Source organism: Lagopus muta, chromosome 1, assembly GCF_023343835.1.
Source record: "Lagopus muta isolate bLagMut1 chromosome 1, bLagMut1 primary, whole genome shotgun sequence".
NCBI lineage: Eukaryota > Metazoa > Chordata > Aves > Galliformes > Phasianidae > Lagopus > Lagopus muta.
Window position 1 is genome coordinate 153286297 of NC_064433.1, and position 22069 is coordinate 153308365.

At 39.2% G+C, this 22069-nt stretch overlaps 1 protein-coding gene across 12 annotated transcripts in view; it reads right to left on the minus strand.

The window, feature by feature from the left end:
• Positions 1-22069, minus strand: part of LMO7 (LIM domain 7) — a 129493-nt gene that overhangs the window by 68684 nt on the left and 38740 nt on the right. For 11 of the 12 annotated variants that reach the window (XM_048933291.1, XM_048933287.1, XM_048933289.1 and 8 more), the window contains one exon: positions 2795-2901. In XM_048933291.1, the coding sequence (XP_048789248.1) occupies positions 2795-2901 (107 nt within the window). Of the gene's footprint in view, positions 1-2794; positions 2902-3111; positions 3211-22069 lie in introns of those variants that run through there. The other variant, XM_048933293.1, reaches the window with a different exon arrangement.

Consider the following 22069-nt stretch of genomic DNA (forward strand, 5'->3'; position numbering starts at 1 on the left):
GGTGTCCTCCTTAGTGTTAAAGGAGGAATCCACTCTTTCTATAGCACCCTCCTCCTTACAAACTCTTCATATACAACAGGAGCTATATATTTTCTATCTGGTAGTACACAGTAGTAGCCTACCAGAATATTATGTACTGTTCACAGAAATCCCAGCCTCAAAAGCTAACTGTTCAAGCAACAGTTTGTCCAATCTACTTTGGGTAGATAAAATGTACGTGCTAACAGTGGTGCAACCATAGAAAACTGGAATACAAACTAAGGTGTAAAAATACATGCTGCTTCAGGCATACTTTAATATTATCCTGTATAACCTATCACAGCTAATTCAAAATGAGGGCAATTAGCTTCAGGTGATGATGGCAAAAGAAATTTGCTTAGGTATGCCAGATAGCCAAAAGTGAAATGTAATCTTTTTCATATGCCTTTTCTCATATGCAATTTTTTTCTTTTTTTTTTTTTCTTTTTTTAATAAAAGTTTTTACTTCATGACAAGAGTGATTTACTTTCAATGCTGAAACCAAGGTTAACAGAGGACAACAGAAAAACCATGCATGAAACAGTATTCCTTTTCTGATGACTGGTATCCTCAAAATTTTGAAATAGCTTATTCTGCTTGAATGTCTGACATTACTTATTTCTATTACATTAAAAAATTAGATCAGAAATTTTTTTTATCAGACAGCATTTCTCTCCTGACACATACAACTTTCTCTGGAAACCTTTTAAAGACTTGCTTGCCATCTGGATGATCAAATAATGTACAGTTGACTTTTCAATGGAGATTTATCTTGGTATATCTTATTTCCTTCACTTCTTGGAACAAAACTTCCCTCCTGTCCCTCTCCAAACTCCTAAATACATCAAAACCTGTTATCATAGCTCAGTTAAGACTTTACAATGTGGTCAGATACTAAAGTTTTAAATTACTCCGTAAGTCCTTTAAACATACTGTGGAGCTGTTATATGACACAATGTGTGGAAAGTCAGACTTACATTAAAACAAATTAAAGAGCATGCCTATACTGCTGCCAGCTCTCTTGAATCTAGCCCAGACTCCCTGCATTGTTTTCCATAAGAAGCAATCAAATCTGATTTTCTGAAAACACTAATTATTCTATTACCAAGCAGGTATGATGTAATATGCCAATTGCCTTATGACAAATTCACATTCCAGCCTTACTCTTTGCTCCTGGAATCAGAACTGGTAGCGCTGCAAAGATCCAAAGAAACAAAACAAAACAAAACGCTCCACAGTTACAGACCCAACTAGAGTAATTTCATGGCTGACCTCACTTGGGCACTGTGGTTAACATAGGGACAGGTTGGACGACACAGTTTGCACAACAGTTTTCTAACTCTACCTTACTGACCTCCCCTGGGTTTCAGTTTGCCATTTACACCGCTGAGGACAAGCTCCTGACAGCACCCAACCAACTCATTTATACCCTTAGAGCAAACCTCAACCAAAATAACTTTAGCAAGGGTTTTTGTGGATAATGAAAGCTTGGCAGAGCTTACCAAGCCTCCAGCTTACAACATGACATATGAGCCAGCATAGAAGATACCAGCGTTATGGAGGGGTGCCAAATCCCCAACACATTAGCAAGAAATTATTTTTCAGATATGAGTCAAAGATGGGGGAAAGGAGAGGAAAAAAAAAAAAAAAAAAAAAAAAAAGCATTTCCATCTTAAATGTCAAACATCAAAATGGTATGAACTTTCACTCTGTAACCAAATAAATATGGCAACACGGTACCATCCAGTCCACCTATACAAGAGATTTCTCTTTTTAATTAAAACAAGTAGATGTCATTTCACCTTACTTTTTTTTCCTGGTATGTACAGAAGGATTACTGCCTGTTCCTCATTAATAAAGCCAATACATTAAGACATGAATCAGTTCTTAACATTTCACTCGACAGGTTTTCAGAACAGTCCACAAAAAAACCTCTTCCTGTTTGGAGACTTTGCAATAAATTCATCCTTTGTACCAACACAACAAAAGAAACTAATACTGTAACAAAGCAAGAAGCCCCATTAAGACATCTTTTGGTAACCTGTTAAGTGCCTACATATGAAAGTTCCACATTAATCTCTCAGAAATAATAAAAGCAATAAACTCATATTAGGAGACACAGTAGTCCTGAAATTAGAGAATCCAGTAATTACATCTCAGAACCAAATTACTTCTATTTCACAGAAAAAAAAACTTCCTCCTCTGTAAAAACAAGACAATTACTCTGCGCAATTCTGTCCTTGGTTTCTACTCTCACATATTTTGAGAGAAGGTGCAACACTCAGTGACATACACCTGGTTAACATTTGGGGCAGAGGAAATAGCAGTCCTTTGGGAATACCATGCCAAAGCTTCACTGCAATTCAGACAAGCATCAGAAAAAACACTTCAGCCTTTCAGATTTCACATCAATAATCTCAAAACAAAGGAAAGTGATGCTTGTTGTATCATTTAGCAGTTAATTTTACTGTAAGCTTAAAATAACCTAAGCAAATTTCATTTCACATATGAAATGTTGTAAATATTCATTAACAATTACTTTGCTTATGTGAGGTTTAATGATAATTAGTTTCTGAAATTAAATTCGTGCAAACCTTATTGACTAGTTTCAAGAACACATAAACCTTCACCACAGTATTCAGAACTGCTCTTACCAGATTAAAAAGAAGAACTTTCCGTAGGCAAACATTAAAAAAAAAGTCTGAGAAACATATTCAGCTAAGCTTAGAGGGAGAGAGGGAGAAGGGAGGGGAAAAAACAAAACCACAAAACTCACTTGACTGTAACTCGATTGGACAAATCCTGAAGGTCTCCTGGATGAAAAAGTTGAGCTTCTTTCAATCCAATATTTTCACAAGCTTTCAGAAAAACATTTATATTATCCTGTGGAGAGAAGTAGAAAGCAGTTGCTGAGTTAGAAGCGCTAGGCACTAAGCAGGTTTTGCAAGATGATTAGTGCGAGCCTCTAAATGTCAAAGTCCAGCTCATGGAAATAAAAATAAAAAAAGCAAATCTGGATCATAAATACAGATCGTTTCTCGTATACACATACAGCCGGTGATCTTGGTGACTGACTGATACGTTAAAGATTACCTGGCATATAGCAGCAGCTAGCCAGTAGGCAGCAATCTCTGCTTTGATGTCAGCTCTGTTCAGCAAACAAACGCCCTCTTTCCAGCTTTGCACGACAAGCCTCACCTCTTGCCTTTAAAAATAACCCCAGCTACTGACATTCACCACCCAGAAACTCTTGGCAGGAGAGGAAGAGGAGGAACACACTGTTTCTATGATTACAGACCAATTATGGAATACTGCACCTGGAAACTGGGTTTGGTTGCTGAGCAAGCTCCTGAGAGACAGAAACCAAACTGTATTCAGCCCTGCTGCTTCCTCAGTTGTGGGGATTGCTCTCCTTGTTGGTCCTCCCCTTCCTCTTCCCCCCTCCCCCCCACCTCTCCGTAACACCAATGTATAACAAAACATAGGTGTAGTAGTGTATTGCAGCACTCACCTGCTGCACCTGCTACAGATCAACAGTATGGCAAGGCTAAAGGGGGGGGGTGGGGGGAGGGAACCTCACACGATTTAGTGAGAGATTATACAACTTGTGATCTCTTTCCACTTCATAAACAATAGGCAATAGGCAAGAAATTCCTTCTCGTTAACGTGGAATGCTATCAACAACAAAAGAATTTGCCCTCTTGCGCACTTCTCAGTTTGGTTGAAAGCCACAGGAAAAGGTACACAGTTACTTAGCTCATAAACTGCACACAGCCATGTTATGAGGTTTACAAAGTCAAGATACTTTTATCAGAGTTTCACAGTATGAAAAAGCTACACTTCAGCAATTTAATACACTTTAATCCCCCACCTTTTTTTTTTTTTAATTACACATAATCACTGAGCATAACTCACTAAAAAGAAGTCCACAAAAAGTAACAGCTGCTTCAAATACATCAAGAAGCAAAACAAATACTTAAAGAAAAAAAAAAGTAAATCCAAGAATTCCCTCAACCTTCTGTTTTGAAGGTCCCCAGGATTCCCCTTATTTCTTATCAGTCTGCAAACATGATATTAATCAAGGAAAATATTTGAACAAGGTAGTCCTTGTGCAGGCTGCGGTTCTGTGTTACCACATCCATAAGATCTCAGCTGTCTCTCAAACCATCACTATTATGCCCCAAGGTTTGAAACACAGTGTGCTGTAGTGGGTACTGTTCTACTGGGGATTGAAGGGGAAGAGAGAAATGCCATGGCAGTGGCAATGTGGGACATGATATGGTGCTGCATGAGCAGCCAGGAACAATAAAGGACAGGTAGCCTCACCTCTCACCAGCTCCTGCAGCACCCAAAAGGCTGCTTGCACAAGCAGTCAAGCTAGAGCTTTGCGTCAGCGTACCCATAGTACAATTTTCCTTCCCATCCTCCTTGCACCTTCATGTAACACCAGCTTACAAATGGCATTTTTTATTGAAAGTGCCAGCTTAGTACCAAGACTCGAGACTTAAAGGCAGTTTCCTTTTGTATAGGAGAGGCCACAATTTACAATCCTACTGCAAGTCCCAAGGCAGTGTGCTCTGATGGGTTTACCAATTGCCAAAAGTCACAGTAATCTAGTAAATAGATCATCAACTGAACTGCAGAGAATGCCTGCGCTGTGCACATAAACAAGGAAGAAGAGTCAGAGACTTACAAAAACTGATGCTGCCCACACCCCAAGTGTAATGAAAACATGAGCACTTGCTCATCACTGGTGTACAACAGCACTGTACAACAACAAAATTGTTGGCATATGAGAGAATTTGAGGTGTTGTAACAACTGAACTAAGACATCAAACTCCTGATAAACAACATATATGGCACCTACAATGCATGAGTTAACACCTTCAGAAACAGGTCAAAGAAAGGGGGAAATAAAAATGTGGCACAAAACTCAGCTAGGCATGGCACTCACTGACATGTAGAATGGAATAGCTTAAAATCTTCCTCTCCCCAATTCCCAAGCAAGTAGTTTGATCATGCTTGACACTGGTCTAGGTAACTCCGAGCTTTCCCTAAAGCTGGCGTCTGGTATTCACATCGAAGCAGCAAGATCATCCAGAAGGTTATAGCACAAGTTTGGATATTGACATAAGATAGTGTAGCATTAACAAATTAGCCCTTCTGGATACTGTACTTGTAAAGGTCTCTTGATCATTTCTAGTCACCACAGAAAATCACTGAAGATACAAATCCCAAAATAGCTGGCAGCCATTTTAAAGTCTTACAGAATAAAAAACCTGAAAGTGAATTTTAAATAGTACCAGAGAAATAAGCAGAAAAAAAATGACAAGCTGTCAAGCTTGCAATAAGATTCATCATTAGAAATGTGAACGGGAACATTGTTCAGTGATTAAAGTGCTCAAATATAGTAACCATCATGCTGTTCCTTCTACCAATGTATGAAATATAACTATACTTTTGTAAGACTAATGGTTGATGCTTTTTCCATTTCAAACGCTGTACTGGAATCTTAATCTCATCATACTACACAAAAAAGAAAAAAACTCAGACCTCAAACTGAAAAAGGACAGATCTATTTCCTTGTGACTTCAAAGCACACAAGCAATGTGTTTGAGAACACATTGAGAACACATTGAGTAGTTTAACATGTGTTCCTATATGCCTTCTGCAAACAAGATGCTCTCAATCTTTGTAAGCCATGGCTGAGCGTCTGATTTTAAGAAAGATTCAAATCAGCAGAACTGCACAGAAAGACGTCGTATGTTGAGAAAAAGACAAGGAACCTAAATAATAAGCAGAGAATGTGGTTTGGTTATGCCAAGAAAATCACACTATGGCTTTGGTTGGAAGGAGTTCTAGAGTTCATTTAGCCCCAACCCCGCTGCTGTAGGCAGGGACACCTTTCACTAGATCAGATTGCTCAAAGCCTCATCCAACCTGGCCTTCACCATTTCTTGCAGGGATGGGACATCCACAACTCTGGGCAACTTGTGTCAGTGCCTTACCACTCTTATAGTGAAGAATTTCCTCTTTATCCCTAATATAAAATCAACCTTCCTCTAGTTTAGTCGTTACTCTTTGTCTTATCACTATAAATCCCTGAGATAATGAATCCCATCTCATCTTCCCTGTAGGCCTCCGTTAGGTACTGGAACTTCCTTAAGAAGAGCCGTCTCTTCTTAAGACTGAATCTCAGGGATCAACAGGGATCTCTTGGAAAGAGTCCAGCGGAGGGCCACAAAGATGGTGAAGGGCCTGGAGCATCTCCCCTATGAGGAAAGGCTGAGTGAACTGGGTCTGTTCAGCCTTGAGAAAAGGAGACTGAGAGGGGACCTGATCCAGGTCTATAAATATCTAAGGTGCGGGGGGCAGAATGGCGAGGCCGGACTCTTTTCAGTGGTGAATGGAGACAGGACAAGGGGAAACGGCTGGAAACTGGAGCATAGGAAGTTCCGCACAAACATGCGCAAGAACTTCTTTACAGTGAGGTGACGGAGCACTGGAACAGGCTGCCCAGGGAGGTGGTGGAGTCTCCTTCTCTGGAGATGTTCAAGACCTGCCTGGATGCCTACCTGTGCGACCTACTGTAGGGAACCTGCATGAGTTAACACCTTCAGAAACAGGTCAAAGAAAGGGGGAAATAAAAATGTGGCATAAACTCAGCTTGTGCTTAGGCAGGGGGGTTGGACTCGATGATCTCTGGAGGTCCCTTCCAACCCCTACAATTCTGTGATTCTGTGATTCTGTGAATAACAATCAGACTCTGTTTAGAGGAGAGGCGCTCTAATCATCTTCATGGCCCTCCTCTGGACCTGCTCCAACAAGTCCATGTACTTCTTATGTTTGAAACCTAGAGCTGAATGCAGCACTCCAGATGAGGCTTCATGAGAATGAAGTAGAGGGGGGCAATCATCTCCCTATCCCTGCTGGCCACACCTCTTTTGATGCAGCCTGGGATACTATTGGCTTTCTGAATTGCACACACATACTACTGCCTCACATTGGGTTTTTCCATCAGCCAACACCCCCTCAAGTCCTTATCTGCAGGACTCTGCTGAATCCGTTCTCCACGCAGCCTATATTTGTGCTCGAGATTGCCCTGACCTATGTGCAGGACACCTTATACCTGGCCTTATTGAACTACATGAAATTCACACATACCCACCTCTCAAATCCGTTAAGGCTGATCTGGACGGCATACCTTCCCTCCAGTATGTTGACTGCACCACTCAGATTGACATCATCTGCAAACTTGCTGAGGGCACATTCAATCACGCTGCCCATGTCACTGATAACGTTGTTAAATAACATTGGTCCCAATCTTGACACCTGAGGAACATCACTCATCATGGTCTTTACCTGGACACCAAGCTTTTGGCCACAAATCATTGAATGCAACTACTCATCCAGTTAGTTATCAATGAGTGGTCCACCCTTCAAACCCATTTATCTCCAATTTAGAGACAAGGATGTCATGCACAACAGCATCATATGATTTCCACAAGTCCAGGCCAATGCCTGCTGCTCTTCCCTTATTCACCAAGACTTGTACCCCTGTTGCAAAAGGCACCAAAATTCATCAGGCAAGATTTGCCTTCAGTAAAGTGATGTGTGCTGTTACCAGTAACTTCTGTTTTCCACATGCCTTCACACAGTTTCCAGGAGGATCTGCTCTCCGTGACCTTGTCAGACACAGAGGCGAGACTGACCAGCCTATGGTCCCTGGGCTGTATGAACTGTGAGAGAAGAAGCAATACTGTTACCTTCTAAGCCTGCAAGGGGAGTAACAGCAAAGGGAAAAGAATAACTGGCCATTCCCAAAGCCCATGATATGAGAATATACAGTCAAACAGTTTACATACACACAGGTTTCTGACCATTAGAAGACTCTGAACTAACAGTGATAACAGTGACAAAAATCAACTAGATGTTTTCAATATAGAGTCTCATCAATGCACATCCATGAGCATCTAGAACTAGAATTAGAATGACACCATTACATTTTTTTTAAAATCATAACAAAAATAAAGCCTGAAGTGTTAACCACAAAATTCAAGTGCAGTCCGTTTTTATTGCATTTATACTATTTGTAAATTTTTCCTGGGAGGCTGAAAGGACACAGAGAGGAGAGGTTGTATGCTTTTCCCTATTCTATGTGTATGAGGAAAGAATAGAGCATTTTAGATGCTCCAAGCACAACTTCAGTTTCCCACAAGCTGTACAGACTCACTTTAAAAGCACACCGCAAAATGCTGACTAGGTATAGCTTTTACCATCCAACATTTCATTTTTGCCACAAACTTCAAAGTAAACCACACCCAAACCCTCTGTGAAGTTGTAACATAAGAGAGGCTGAGCCTGCCAGTGGGAAGCAGGTCAAGCACTTGGCACTTAAATATTGCAGTTAGAAAGAATGACAACTGATACCACACGCTTTCAGGCATGCACCTGCCTTTCTGGTCCCCACAAGGAATCATAGAGCCCTCCCCTAGGCCTGTTGCTAAGGCATTCCCCTCTAAGCAATATTTAAAATAAGACAGGGTGGCATGTCACTGCAAGGAACAGCCTTTGTCTTTCCATACCTCATCTTTACACAGAAACAGTATTAGTAAGACCGTGGTCTGTGCCCTCCCCTTCAAAATCCCAAGCATGGCTGCATTCCTATCTCCTGCAAAGTCAGAGATGGGAGAAGAGGAAAGAGATGGATCTTTTCCATAGTGGTACTTCCCAGTTGGTCCTTGCTTGACCTTAGCACTGCTTCTGCTCCCTAACAAAGGGCAGTGGAACTGGGCCAGAGCATGGTAGCTGCAGCAGGTGGATGTTGTTGGAAAGGTAGGACTGCCATGGTGTCCTACTGTCAATCCCATCACTGTCCTCCAGACTGCAAAGAAGGCAGTCTCTGTGTGGAAAAATGCATGAACCTGCATACTTTTTCTTTAAAAAATAATGTTAATTTGATAAAGTAATTAAAAATAAGGAGAGAATCACAAGTGACAATGGTGCTATGGTTGCTTTTCCTAAAATAGAAGAAAAAGTACCATAAACAACAGGGAAAGAAAATTATAGATGCAAAAATGTTCAAAAAAAGAATTCCAGTAGACAAAACTGAAACGTGAGAGTGTAAGTAAAATAGAAAAAATTATTTAAAAAAAAATCTCTATAACATAAAAATTAGAGAGCATGAAAAGGATTTAGAGAGGTCTCCATACAAGGATGTACAAACGTCATCTTATTTTTGACTACACACATGCAACACAAGATCACACTAAATTCATCGTGCATATGTGAGTTCCAGTTTAATTAAAAAATAAATTCCTCATCGTGATTATCTGGGTGAGGCAGGAATATTAATTTAAGCAAGTGTGTAAATACATTTACTTTCTTTAGGGTGCAGCCATGTTGTGTGGTAAGCCTGCCTTCTTCCTAGTTAACTGTTTCTCTGAAACTCTGCGCTTAAACATGGTGAGATCTTGAAACCATACAAGTTATAGCACATCTTTCAATTCAGTTGGCACCTGGGAGAATAACAATTTAATTAACATTGTGTTTTTATGTTTTTTCTGGCTGCGTAAGCCAATAAGCATAGACAGTTCTCCATATAATCACCTACTCTTATGCAAAATAGCCCCCACCTCAGTTAAAGCTTTTCTTCTGCCATTTGAGTTTGTATTATTGTTGCTGCAGTTTCTAGATTTTATTTTTATCCCACCCACTGCCCTACCCCTTGCAGAATGCGAAGGAAGGGAACAGAATTTCACACTGGCACCCTGTGCTCCCAGGACCATGGAAAGGATTTGCACCAAAGTGCTATAGCATCACCCAAACTGCTACTTGGTGCCAGGATCTGTTTTTAATTCCCAGGTTCCTCCCCCCCCCCCACCACCTTCTCACTAAAAACAAACACTCAGCACCAACAGTGCCTAGCAACAAAAGTGACATTTTAGGAAGAGAGTGATGCATTTTTTTTAGCTACCAAAGTCTGAAAAACATGTTAATAACCCACATTTAACAGGCATTTCTTAGTATCGTACTTATGAAGACATTTAGTATAATGCTGCAAGATAACTCCATGTCTTCGTGACAAAGCTTCTTGACATCTGCATTCCCCCAAGAAAGGGTGCATTTCAAGACAAGAAGAGGGATCTCTTGTTTGTTTTCAAGGCATTAAGTATTTTTCATATACACAGCACTGTACTAACCACTAAAGCTAGGTCAAATCAGTTAAATACAGTATTTAGAGTGGTGTTTTGCAACAGCATCACAGAAGAGCTACACGTTGTTTATGTTCAAAGGCGGGGTAAGGGAAGAAACCTGCAAAAGGATCTTGTTTGACAAGTTGGGTGACCTGCTCTTCCTCGGAGGTACATTTCGATTATTAACACTTGTAGGTGCAAGGGGGGGGGATTAAAGGGTGAGGGGGGAGAGCCAAGAACAGTTGAATCTTACGGTCTGATCACAGACCTGGGAGCCAGGAACTGCAATTAGTACTTGGCTTTGCACGACAGACTGCTTCACATTTGTCCCATCCATAAAACGCAACTACCTATGCACTTACAGCTCTTGTTATTTCAGTAGAAGACTGCCAATGGGTTCAATCTTGAACTGGAGTAATAGTTGAACTACTTTTTTCTCAACTTTTTAGTTTGAAAATGAAGAATAAAAATAATTTTTAAGAGTTCTGCAAGCATAATTTAACTTAGAATGACCTCAGGGCTTCTGTTCTATAAATCATCCCACCTACAGCAACATTCATGGAGCACTACATTGGCCAAAGACCAGAAATTGTGCTAATTGCTTTACCACTCCCCAGTGTGCACCCTTCACTGTTTTTCCATAGCATGTAGAATATTAAATTATGAATTATTTTATAATCCTTAACAGGCAAGTCTTCCCACAGCGTGCTCTGTGCAAGATTACAGATACAAGGTACAAACTCCTTTTGTGTGAGCTGCCCGCTCCAAGTATCAACAATTTTAAATAAGATCCTTGAAGAGTAACATCCCCCTTTGCTGTGCACTTCACTCACCTACTGACATTGCAATTGGTCTCACTAGAGTTGAACCATTATGAAAATCAACTTCTGAAACAGCCTTAGATAAGAACCATTTTGATTTCAGACAAGATGGCCCATCCATCCCCAGATCCTCATTCCCAGCTGTGACATTCCCAGCCCCTAGCAATCCCCACCACTGCAGTTAATGACCAGCAGAAGACCTACCCAGTTTACCTCATTGCCTCCATCCTCTTGATGCACTGAGTGCCATGGGTTATTTTCAACAGTAGTAATGGCATTACGACACACAGCAAAAGAAAAAAAAAAAAAGAAAAACCTTGTTTTTTGTTTTGTTTTGGTTTTTTTTTTTTTGGTTTTTTTTTTTTTAAGGGGGAGTTTCATATTTCTGGTGTTCAAGGTAACTGATGTAGGAAGGAATCAATTGTCTTCACATTTGAAATCCCTTTCAGCCCTACCCCACTTCTTGATTGTGCTGCTGTATAAACTTCACTAAGGTAATCCAGCAACAATATATAACCCAAATGAACAGCAATAAGAGCAATTAACAAGTTGTAAACTACAGGTGCGTTTCAGGGATGTCACTGTTACCAAATAAGGCAAACCACAGAGAAAAGGGGCAAAAGTACAGCACTCAGACAACCTGAGCCTACAGGACTTTCAGTCAAGAGCATTCTGCGCAGCTTTCAGCTTTAACTCCACTTTGGACAACTACAAAGGGAACTGAATTCACTCACCCACAGGCATGCTGACTGTAAAGCAAGGACAGAATCAAAATGCTGTGTTATGGAATAGCATCCTTGTTTAGAAAACCCTTAGCTTTCCCACTACTTACAGACACCTGAGTGAAAGTCAGGAAAAATCGAGTGATGTGCTTTTCACCTTGAACTGCTTATAAAAAACAACAGACTTTACACACTTAATTTTACAAGTACTCCAATGCCAAGTTACGCTACCAGACAGAGTTGCAATGACAGTAATCTACTTAAAGGTGCAACTCACCTGAAGCCTAATGACTAATAAAATAACTCTTGTTCTTATAACATTAAAAATTTTGGCAAAGCTGCTTTTGCTTTTTGCCACCCCCACTCCTCCCACCCCCACCTCCCCATTTTCTTTAACACATTTTTGTCTGGTTTTGCTCACACAGGCTAATCATTTTATATGGATTAAATCCAGAGCTTCACTCGTCCATAGGACTTGAAACAGAAAATCTCTCAGATCCTCAATTCACATGGTCTTTGATTTTCAACTATGATTTGCTACCTGTTTCTTCTTAAACAAGAATTTGGAAGCTCCCTTTAACTTTGACTTCTTCAGCAGCCACTTACAAACATCGTTTGTTTCCTGAGAGGAGTTGCATACCACCACCTTTTTTTTTTTGGAATGCTGCTGCCCTGACAGAGTTTATCCCATGGAGTAAAACAGCTCTCCCAGATTTGGAGATGATCTGCTTTGCAGCCCATCCTAACTTCTGAGCAGCATCCAGCTTCCTCCTGTCCCTCCCTGCTCTCATGCCCCACAGAAAGAAAGCTTGGCCACCTCAGTTGCAGCAGCAATTCCACGCATTAGGTGTTGGCATGGTATTTATTCTTTTACATACATCACCGGAGGAGAATGATTCAGCATGGGTACGGAGGTGTTCAGACAAGTGTTGAAAGATGTGGTATGAGGATTGCGTACCAAACAGAAAGGCAAGTAGCATAGCTATATAACTCCAGCTATACCACAAAGAACAAGTATCACTGCTGCAATTAACATCTAGTTTCTTTGGAAATTGCTGGGAATTTCAAATGCCACACATCAGTAAATATCTGACATGCCAGCAAGAAAACTGCTACAGTGTCTACCCTATGAAGATTTCACACATAAAAAAAAACCCATAACAAAATGGTCTACTGCAAGTCTCAAATCTTCACTTCCTTGGCAACAGTGGAAGAAATCAGATTTTAAATGTCACCAGTATAATTTGAGGTGTGTACCTTTTCTACATGGTTGAATTTTTTTTTTTAGTTAGGAAGGAATGTTCGTAAAGGAACACAAAGAGTCACCAGGTATTTGAGGAAATAAAAATAGCATGCGACTGACAGTAAACAGAAAGTAAACAGACAATAAAGCAGAGACTTACAGCTGATTAAGTTGAAAAACAGAATTCTTTGCAGTTTATTTGATAACTGTAGTTTGTTAAATGCTGGCAAGATGGGAGAAAAAAAAAAAAATCAAACTTCTTTTTGGAGCTTTAGTTTAGAGCTGGAGAAAGGATAAAAAATTTACACATTAGAATATGCTTTAAGCTAGTCCTATTATTTTACAGCTGTTTTACAAAACTATTTAATTAATTAGCATTCTGTGATTACCCCCCACTACTCTGCCCTTGTAAAGCCCTATCTGGAGTACTGCATCCAAGCCTGGGACCTCCAGCACATGAAAGATATGGAGTTGTTGGAGCAGATCCAGAGGAGAGTCATAAAGATGATCAGGGGGCTAGAGTACCTCTTCTGTTAAGAAAGGCTGAGGCAGCTGGGCTCTTTCAGCCTGGAGAAGAGAAGACTCTGGGGAGACCTCATTGTAGGTTTTGAGTACTTAAATGGAAGTCACAAGCATGAAGGAGACAGACTTTGTAAAATATCTGATAGCAATAAGAGAAAGGGTAGCAGTTTCAAGTTAAAAGAGGGAAGATTTAGACTAAATGTTACGGGAAAAAATTTTACTGCAGCAGTGATGTACTGGAATAGGTTGTCTAGAGAAGCTGTGGATGTGCCACCCCTGTAGGTGCTCAAGGACAGTTTGGATACAGTCCTGGGCAGCCTAATCTAGTGGGTGGCAGATCTGCCTATGGCAAGCAGGTTGGAACTTTGATTTAATTTAAAAGGTGATCTTTAATTTCCTCTCCAACTTAAGCCACTCTATGACATCTCTTTCCAGTAACTCATTGGAAGTGTCAGTCTGAAACAGATGATCTTATTTAAAATCTAAATTTCAATTCACAGTAATGAACCAATATTCACAGTACTTGCTATCCCCTGACCAGAGAACAAGCCTAGCAGCTGAACCATCATTTCTCAGGGTGTGCACTTCTCGGGGTCCTCGCTATACAATTTCTCCCTGTTTACATCCTCTTTATATATTTCATCCTGTCACCACCTCCCAGAACACTGTCAATTTAATAGAGCATATGGGTTTCATTCTGCCCAATAGAAGTTTTAAGCAGCTACTAAAAATGTCACAAAGAGTTTTCATCAACCTCCCCTTTCCCCACACCCTAAATTTCAAAGTGTTTAAGCAACAACCAAAAACAATTAAAGGAAATTCATAGCTAAGGCTGAAACATGCCATATGTTTTCAAGAAAAAGGGCACAAAACATCAGTAAACCACTGCAGTGATTACATACTCCCACTATCAGGCACTGAAAAACTACAGAACAATATCATCTCCAACTATTAATAGCCATACTTCCTTTCTAGTATACAGATCTCTTTTCTTAATTGTCTAACAAGGGTATTTTCATACAAGCCATATTTCTCTTTCCCATAAGACAGCAGAAGCAGAACAAAAATGATTTTTGAACATACTTATCAATTCCTGCATTACTCCTGACATTTATTAATTTGTAGTTTGATGTTTTCCGAACTTGCTCCAAACATGTTTTGTTTAGCTGTACAATCTATGAGAGTTAAAATTCTATCCCTGTCCTGATTTTCCTGGTTTATTTCACACTGCCCATGCTCTGCTTGCTTGAGGGAAAGCACTTTGAGATGTAACGTTTCAAAAGATTTTTATGGTAAAATATATGCTTAAGAATTTAAAGAAGTTCTTAGTGATCAGGTTTCTAAAATGCTTCATAGTTTATGAATTTACTTTTTTACTTTTTTTTTTTTTTTTTTTTTTTTTTTTTTTAAGATCAGAATTTTCAGCCCACAGGCTCTATTGTCCATGATTCTCCCAGATTTTAAGTAATGTCTGCTCAGGAGTTTGAAGTAATGGTAACTGTAGTACCCGAATTTTACATTGGAGATGTACAAGCTAATGTCCAATTGCCCTTTTTTACACTGTTGACAAAATATAAACTTCAATTCCTTAGCTAAAAAAAGAAAAGTTGTTTGACATGGCTATCTATTTGAGATACCATCCCTGTGTCACCTCCCAGGTGAAAAGATATTTTCTTAGACTAGTATAAAATTCTTTTATGTCCAGGAAACTTGTTTGAGCACTAGAGCTGGACCACTGATCAAAGAAAAAAATTTCCCCTCCCATCTAATTGGACTTGTCAGAACAAAACTAGATACTTAAGGTGCATCCCAGTTACCTACTTGGTAACAGTGGTGTAGAAGTCCTCACTTAGTTTAAGCCTTTGTGAAGTCTGGAGATGTTATTGCAAACAATGCCATCAAATACCATTACACATTAAAATGCTCTTTAGTATTTAATGATATCATTTACCAGAGCAGACAGGTTTCAAGCTACACATAAGGCTGAAATATCTGGAGGAGAAAAAAAAAAAAAAAAAAAAGAAAAAACATGGAGAACTTAGCAACTCAAATTACCTCAAGTTTAATAGTAAGAGATAGCAAAACATCATTGCTTAGAAATAAATTCCTTCACTGAAAATGTCTTACATCCCAACAGGAAAACAGGAAGTAACAGTTTTTGTAAGAATTCTGTTACCTGCAGCATAAAAAGGATATTGAATGAAACGAAATCGATAACTACTACAATAAAGAGGAAAATGATTTATTTTTCTGTCATCTGAAATGCTACTGAGCATTTCTGCCTAAAAATTCATGGAGTGCCTCATGAAGGAAAGCAGTTGTGATGGGAGGTGAATGAAGAGCACAAGTTCTGTAGAACTATGTCCACTACACTTTCTCCCTGATCTGCTCAGCTTTTAGACATAAATTTATGAATTAAAATCACAAGAAATGATAATTGCCACTGTAAAGCAAACAAATCTCCATCCACATAAGTAAAGATTGTGCTAAGTAGCTGCAAGCCTGTTGACTATTTGTCTTCTGAACTCTTTAACAACTTTCTGAGCACACTCATCTAGAAAATGGAATATTACACCTCTGCCTTCTGTTTGCACACTGGAATTATAATTATTTTTTTTCCCTGAAAAAACATGCATCATCTTGTGCTTTGCCCTTATGAAAAGCAACATCAGACTAACTGGCTTGCAAGCCAAGAGCACATTAAGCACTTATGCAACTTCACTCCTTGTAAAAGTGCTGCTCACACACTCACCTACCTCTGAATTGACAGTCCAGAGAGGAATACAATTCACAAGACAGCTCAGCCACGAGGAAAAGGTGGTGCAGTGGAAGCAGACTTTGAGGCAGAGCTCAGAGTTGCATTAGCTGTGATGGGCCCTAGCACTTGTCAGGAAGGTGGCATCAAACCTTCCAGAGAATGAGCAACATTCCACATCCCTCAGTACAACTCTCCCTCAGTATGCCAACCCTCTCGTCACTGCAAAAAGAAACATTAGACAAGCAAGCAGAGCAGCTTAGACGGTTATTAACTCATTAGTTGGCTCTCAACCAAAACTTATAATGAGGCTATTTCTTATAAGAGATTTTGGATACTGTTAGTTGCTGCACTACCAGCAACCCCATCCAGCTTTAAGACTTTATTTTTGGCGAGTTTTTTGCGTTTTGTGGTGGGTTTTGTTTTTTTGCTTTCTTACCAAGACCAACATAGCTTTTATGCTACTTGTTCTATGCATTTGTGCATTTGTCCTTTCACATTTTCCATACAGAATAGAAAGAGGAGGTATTCTCATACCACACAAAGTACTACTAATATTATTCAAGTAATCCCCACTAGTTGATTTCTAGAACAGAAATTGAATAAGCAAAAAAAACTTATTAAAAAAAAAAAAAACAACAACAAAAAAAAAAACAAACACTGAAATACAGGAAGACCAGAAGCACAGAGCTGTGCAAAGGCTATATTAAAAAAAAACAAGGAGTTAACAGCAAGACAAAGCAAATACAACCAGAACTTTCAGCACAAAGGAGTGATTCCAAAGAACTTGAGAATTAGAGCTGCTTTAAAAGATCTCTGTTAAAAAGAATGTGAATTAAAAACATCAAATTTTTTAATTTTTTTTTTTTTTTTTAAATCAGAAAACATGACTAATTTGAGTTTAAGTAATTTAGCAAAGGAAATTCATAGCTAAATCCTACATGAAATAATGAAGATTAAAAGCATCCTATAGCAAAGTGAAAATTTCATTTACTTGCCATTCCCCTGCAGCAATTAAAAGCTGTGTCAGGAAAACATTCCCACAGAAAAGAAAATTTTGGCCAGCTCTACCCGATGACAACAGATAAGGAAATACCAGGGCGGCTCCAAGGTTTGCCAAGTGTTAGATACAAAGGCTCAGAAAAATATTTTTTTTCATGGTAGTGTTTTACCTTCTCCACCCCATCTTTATCTCCCTTTCATTTTGTTATAATTTTCTTCCACATTTCTGCCTTCTTATCCTTATTATCCCCTACCTTGCTGGTTTAGGAGGTACCTGTTTATGTCCATAACAAAGTAGCTCTCCCTTGATTTTTCAGGTAGTTGTTTTGGTGTGCAAGAGAAATGAATACCTTCTGATACATTAAAAAAGTGCATTATGTAACACAGTTGTTATACTGGATTGCATTAAAGAAGGAATGATGTTTGTGTAGCACTTGTCTGAAGAGCTTCTTGGCCTACGTGAACCAGAAATGTAACTCTTCACCCTAAAGCAACCCTGGTTACGCGCTAGAACAACAAAAATAAAATCCTACTCTCCAACATCTCTGATGCACACCTTCAAACCCAGAACTGCTTACAGGTGAACAATTTCATTCTCTTGTGTGAAAAGGAAACAAAAGCTCACAATAAATAAGTAAAAATGCACACACACACACACAAAAATACAACCCGCCAGCCAATGCCATTTTTGCCAAAGCTAAAATAAAGAACTGTATGAAGATGATGTTTGGTGCTCATTCATACAGCTCTCACACAGTTAGTTGGCAGCACCTCTACTCATTTGAGATGAGAAATCAGCTTAGAGAAATAAAAATAAGTTGATTGCACTGCATTTGCAATTCTTAAAAACCAACAGCTCTCCACTCTGCCCTGTGGTCTGACCACAGCCCATCATGATGTGATGATGCACTTCCCAACCACAGAGCGGAGCAAAGCTTTGCATTTCCACTTTACTAACAGGAGCTGCAAGGAAAAGTAGATGGTCTTAAACACCCAGATCCGGACATTGCAGGGTAGGCAAAAAAGCTAGCCTTATCCTCCCATTATCTCATGATTTTTTCTGCTTCCATCTCAGTTCAAATTCTTCGTTCAGCCCAATTAAGTTGGAAAAGTAAGTATTTTGAGGAACAAAAGCACTGCAGACAAAAATGGGTCTCAAAATGCTCAGGAGAGCCTTGATGGAAAATGTATTCAGACTACAAAGTGCTCTTCCTTGTCTGATTATATGCAAACTACTTCACATGCTGGGATTCAAGCTGAAAAGCAGAGAACACATGCTTATTGAGTATGTTTTTGGGTTGGTTTTTTTTTGTTTGTTTGGTTTTTGTTTTTTTGTTTGTTTGTTTGTTTTTAGAGTGGGGGTTGGTGGTGGTACTTTAGCAAAGCATTAATTTTATTTCTCCCTGAGAATTCTAAGCCAAATCATTTTGCAAGTTTTATTAAATAACTTCAAGGCTGCAAAGTTTGTTCCACTCTTTCCTCTTGCCCATTTCACTACTAAAGGACAAAAAAAAAAAAAAAAAAAAAGTCTTCAAAACAACATACAGCAAGAAAAACATACTTGTTTTTATGCATAATACTAATAACTAGAAGTATTTCTTTCTTTTTTATTTTTTTTTGGGGGGGGGGGGGGGGGTAGAGGGGGAGGGGAAAGAGGAAGAGGGGGGTTGCTAGGAAAAAAAAAAAAAAATCACTTTGAATTAAAAAACATACTGGAGGATTTATTTTCCCTTTCTCAGAAACCTTGGAGGAACACCAGGCTGAGGAAAGAGCAAAAGGAATGAGGCATCCACTAACCAAGACGTTATTTCAGTGCCCGGTGCTAGGAGAAGTGGGGATTGCTCTTTAGCATAAGGCAGTTCTTCAGAATGTGAAGAAATTGGTCTGCTATTCATTTTTCACATTCAAAGCACAGCACATCTTGCTGGCAGATGGAGCAAGTCATAAATTTGTAATTCTTTGTCTAGATATAACTCAGGCTGTTCTAAAATCAATATAAACAGGGCTTTCTCCATAATGGGAGCAAAGCAGTGGGAATAAGATCAACCCAGCAAGATTCATCAATGCAAGTCATTTTCTTTAAATCACATCTCCCTGACATAGGTTTATATGAAATAAGCATGGACCACAAAAAGTAGATTTAAGGCAGGCTGAACTTTCATTATCTTGTACAATGCAATTCATCTTCCACAAATCTCTGATCCTTCAGTTACCTCGATCACATGCCCCAGAAATGCCAAAGAGCTTCACAAACAGCTACTCAGTACTAGTTTGCTTGCCTACTCTGCTGTACTGGGGAAAAATACATGGATTGATCTTTTGTCTTATACAACTGGAAAGATATACAGAATCTTGTTCTTCACTTGCCATATAATATTTCAGAAAAAAGTCTTTAACAAATGGCATTCTCTCAGTGTAGTGGTGTTTATTGCCTTCACTGTCCTTTTAAAGGAAATCAAAGCAGTCAAGCACAAGAGAATTCCCCTCAGGAATCCTGCAAAAGCACATCGCTCTTTCTGAAACCCACTGCATGCTGTTAAAAATCAACCTGCTGCAAGCCACAGCCTTCTGCAGCTACCGATGGAATTAGTCCTTTGTACCTTGGTGGCTGCACGTGCTGTAGCTCAGGGACCCCCCCCTGAGTGACTGACAGTTTCCTTGGTCACTCATCACTGACCAAGAATGACAAGGAAATCAGAGATGGCTACACAGGAACTCACCTGGGCAAGCTGGCATTGAGCTAGGACTAACCCAAATGGGCACACTGCTCTGTAAAATGGGCAGCTGTCACAGCAGGTGTCTCCAGCAGCCAAGCCCTGTTACTTGCTGCTGGAATAAGAGTTAAACTTGAGGGCTGGCCTAAGTGCTTCTTGTCACCATCAGGAGATGGATCTGTTCAGCCCTCTATTTCCTGCTACTGCTATTTGTCTTCAAGAACTTTGGTTGTGGTCTCATCCCTCAATGGCTAAGATCAGTTTTCCAAACAAACACACATGAATCAAAGATAGAAAAAATATTTTTTTTTTAAAAAAAAAGGGTTAAAACAACTATTAGCTGTCACACAAGCCATGGGGGACACATGTCTCCAACAAAAAAAAATGGAACATCAGCATTGCAGCACCAGCTTAAAGAATTTTTAAGTTCGCCCAGTACCAGCACTTCTATTAACTGAATGCCAAGTTTCATTTCAGTGTTTAATCATCAAGACATGTATTTATTTATCCCTTCCATCACGATTATACCTGAACCACTGAGATCCACACCCATAGTTACTAAACCGCACTATAATCAAACTAGCGATCAGTATAACCACACCAGCGATGCAGGCTGAAGCTTACTTTCAGTTGACTAAAATGAGCTTGGAATTTAGATGATCCTTCTACTGTCAAGTTTCTATTAGGTTTTTGAGAATTAAAGGGTTCCAAAAGCAAGTGAAATAAATTAATAATTCACTTAATTTATAAAATAAAACCAACAAAAAAAAAAAAACACATCTCAGTCACCTATCTCTATTTTAAAAAGTATAGCACACAATATTCTATAAAACCCAGACTCTTTTGTTATTCACACAGGCTTTCATTTCCTATTTTACTCAAGAAATTTGTTTTCAGAATAACTACAAAGACAAACAACATAATGAACCCCTTCTGGAGATTCAACCAGATACTTATGTTGAGCATTGTACTTCTATACTGCTGAGAAAACTGTCACGCATTTGAAGCAAACAAAACTTCAGAGGAGAGAGAAAAGAAAAGTCAAATGCATTAACTCCCTAGAGAAAGAAAGAAAATCTGAAGAAATTCCAAGGTCCAAAAGGACTGTGAAGAAGCTGTAGAGAGAACATGATCAAATGATCAAAGACTCAAATGCAAGTTGTAGCATCTGTTTATCCTTTAGAAATTAATTCCACCTCTTGAAGTTAAAATTTCCATCTGTCCCCCTACCAGTAAGGTTTCCAAATCTTATAAAGTTCTGGTGGGGAGCAATTAACGTAAGATTGAAAGACACTGAATACAGCAGAAGTGAGAGTTGTAGAAGTGTACATGAAGCCATGGAAAACACAGTCTAGAAGCTGACTTGTGGGAGAATCAACTAACAAGCAGTGAAAGTATTTCCAGAACATAGCAAGCAAACCAGATAGTTCCTGGCAAGCTCTACACTTAGGAGCACAATAAACCTTGCTTTTCTATACTGGAAAGTAAAGCAGAGAAATTTTCAGTAGAAGTTGTTGAATGTGAATCCTTTCCATCCATAAATCCTGCAGTTCATCAGCCGCAATATTCTAAACCTAGCAGGTACTAACGCTTGTGTTTCTACAAATGCACAGAACTGTAGGTTTTGGTATGAGTTATATACATTCAGGGATGAAAGCTGAACTCTCCAAAGCTGTTTAAATTAGCATGACACTCTCAAGTCGGGAGACATACATACACACATACCCGTTATTGCCATCATAATCACAATGTTCTGAAACCAAAGTATTTCTGTAAAATTATTTCCACAGGTTAACACAAAATATCCGCTGTCTCAAGGACCACCTTTAAGTGGTACTTTAATAAGAACAACAATAGCAGTGGATGGTCATGGTTTATGAGATTCATTCACCCTTCCTCCCTTTTCTTTTTGAAGACTTGTAGGAACTAGTAACAATGATACACACCAAATAAGAAAAGAAAGCTAAACACCTAATGAATACTCCAAATTTGCGTGTCTGTAAACAACAAAAGAGCCATGTGAAATTAAAAAGGTATTCCATTTCATAGTTCAAGACAACACGACACCACAAAAAA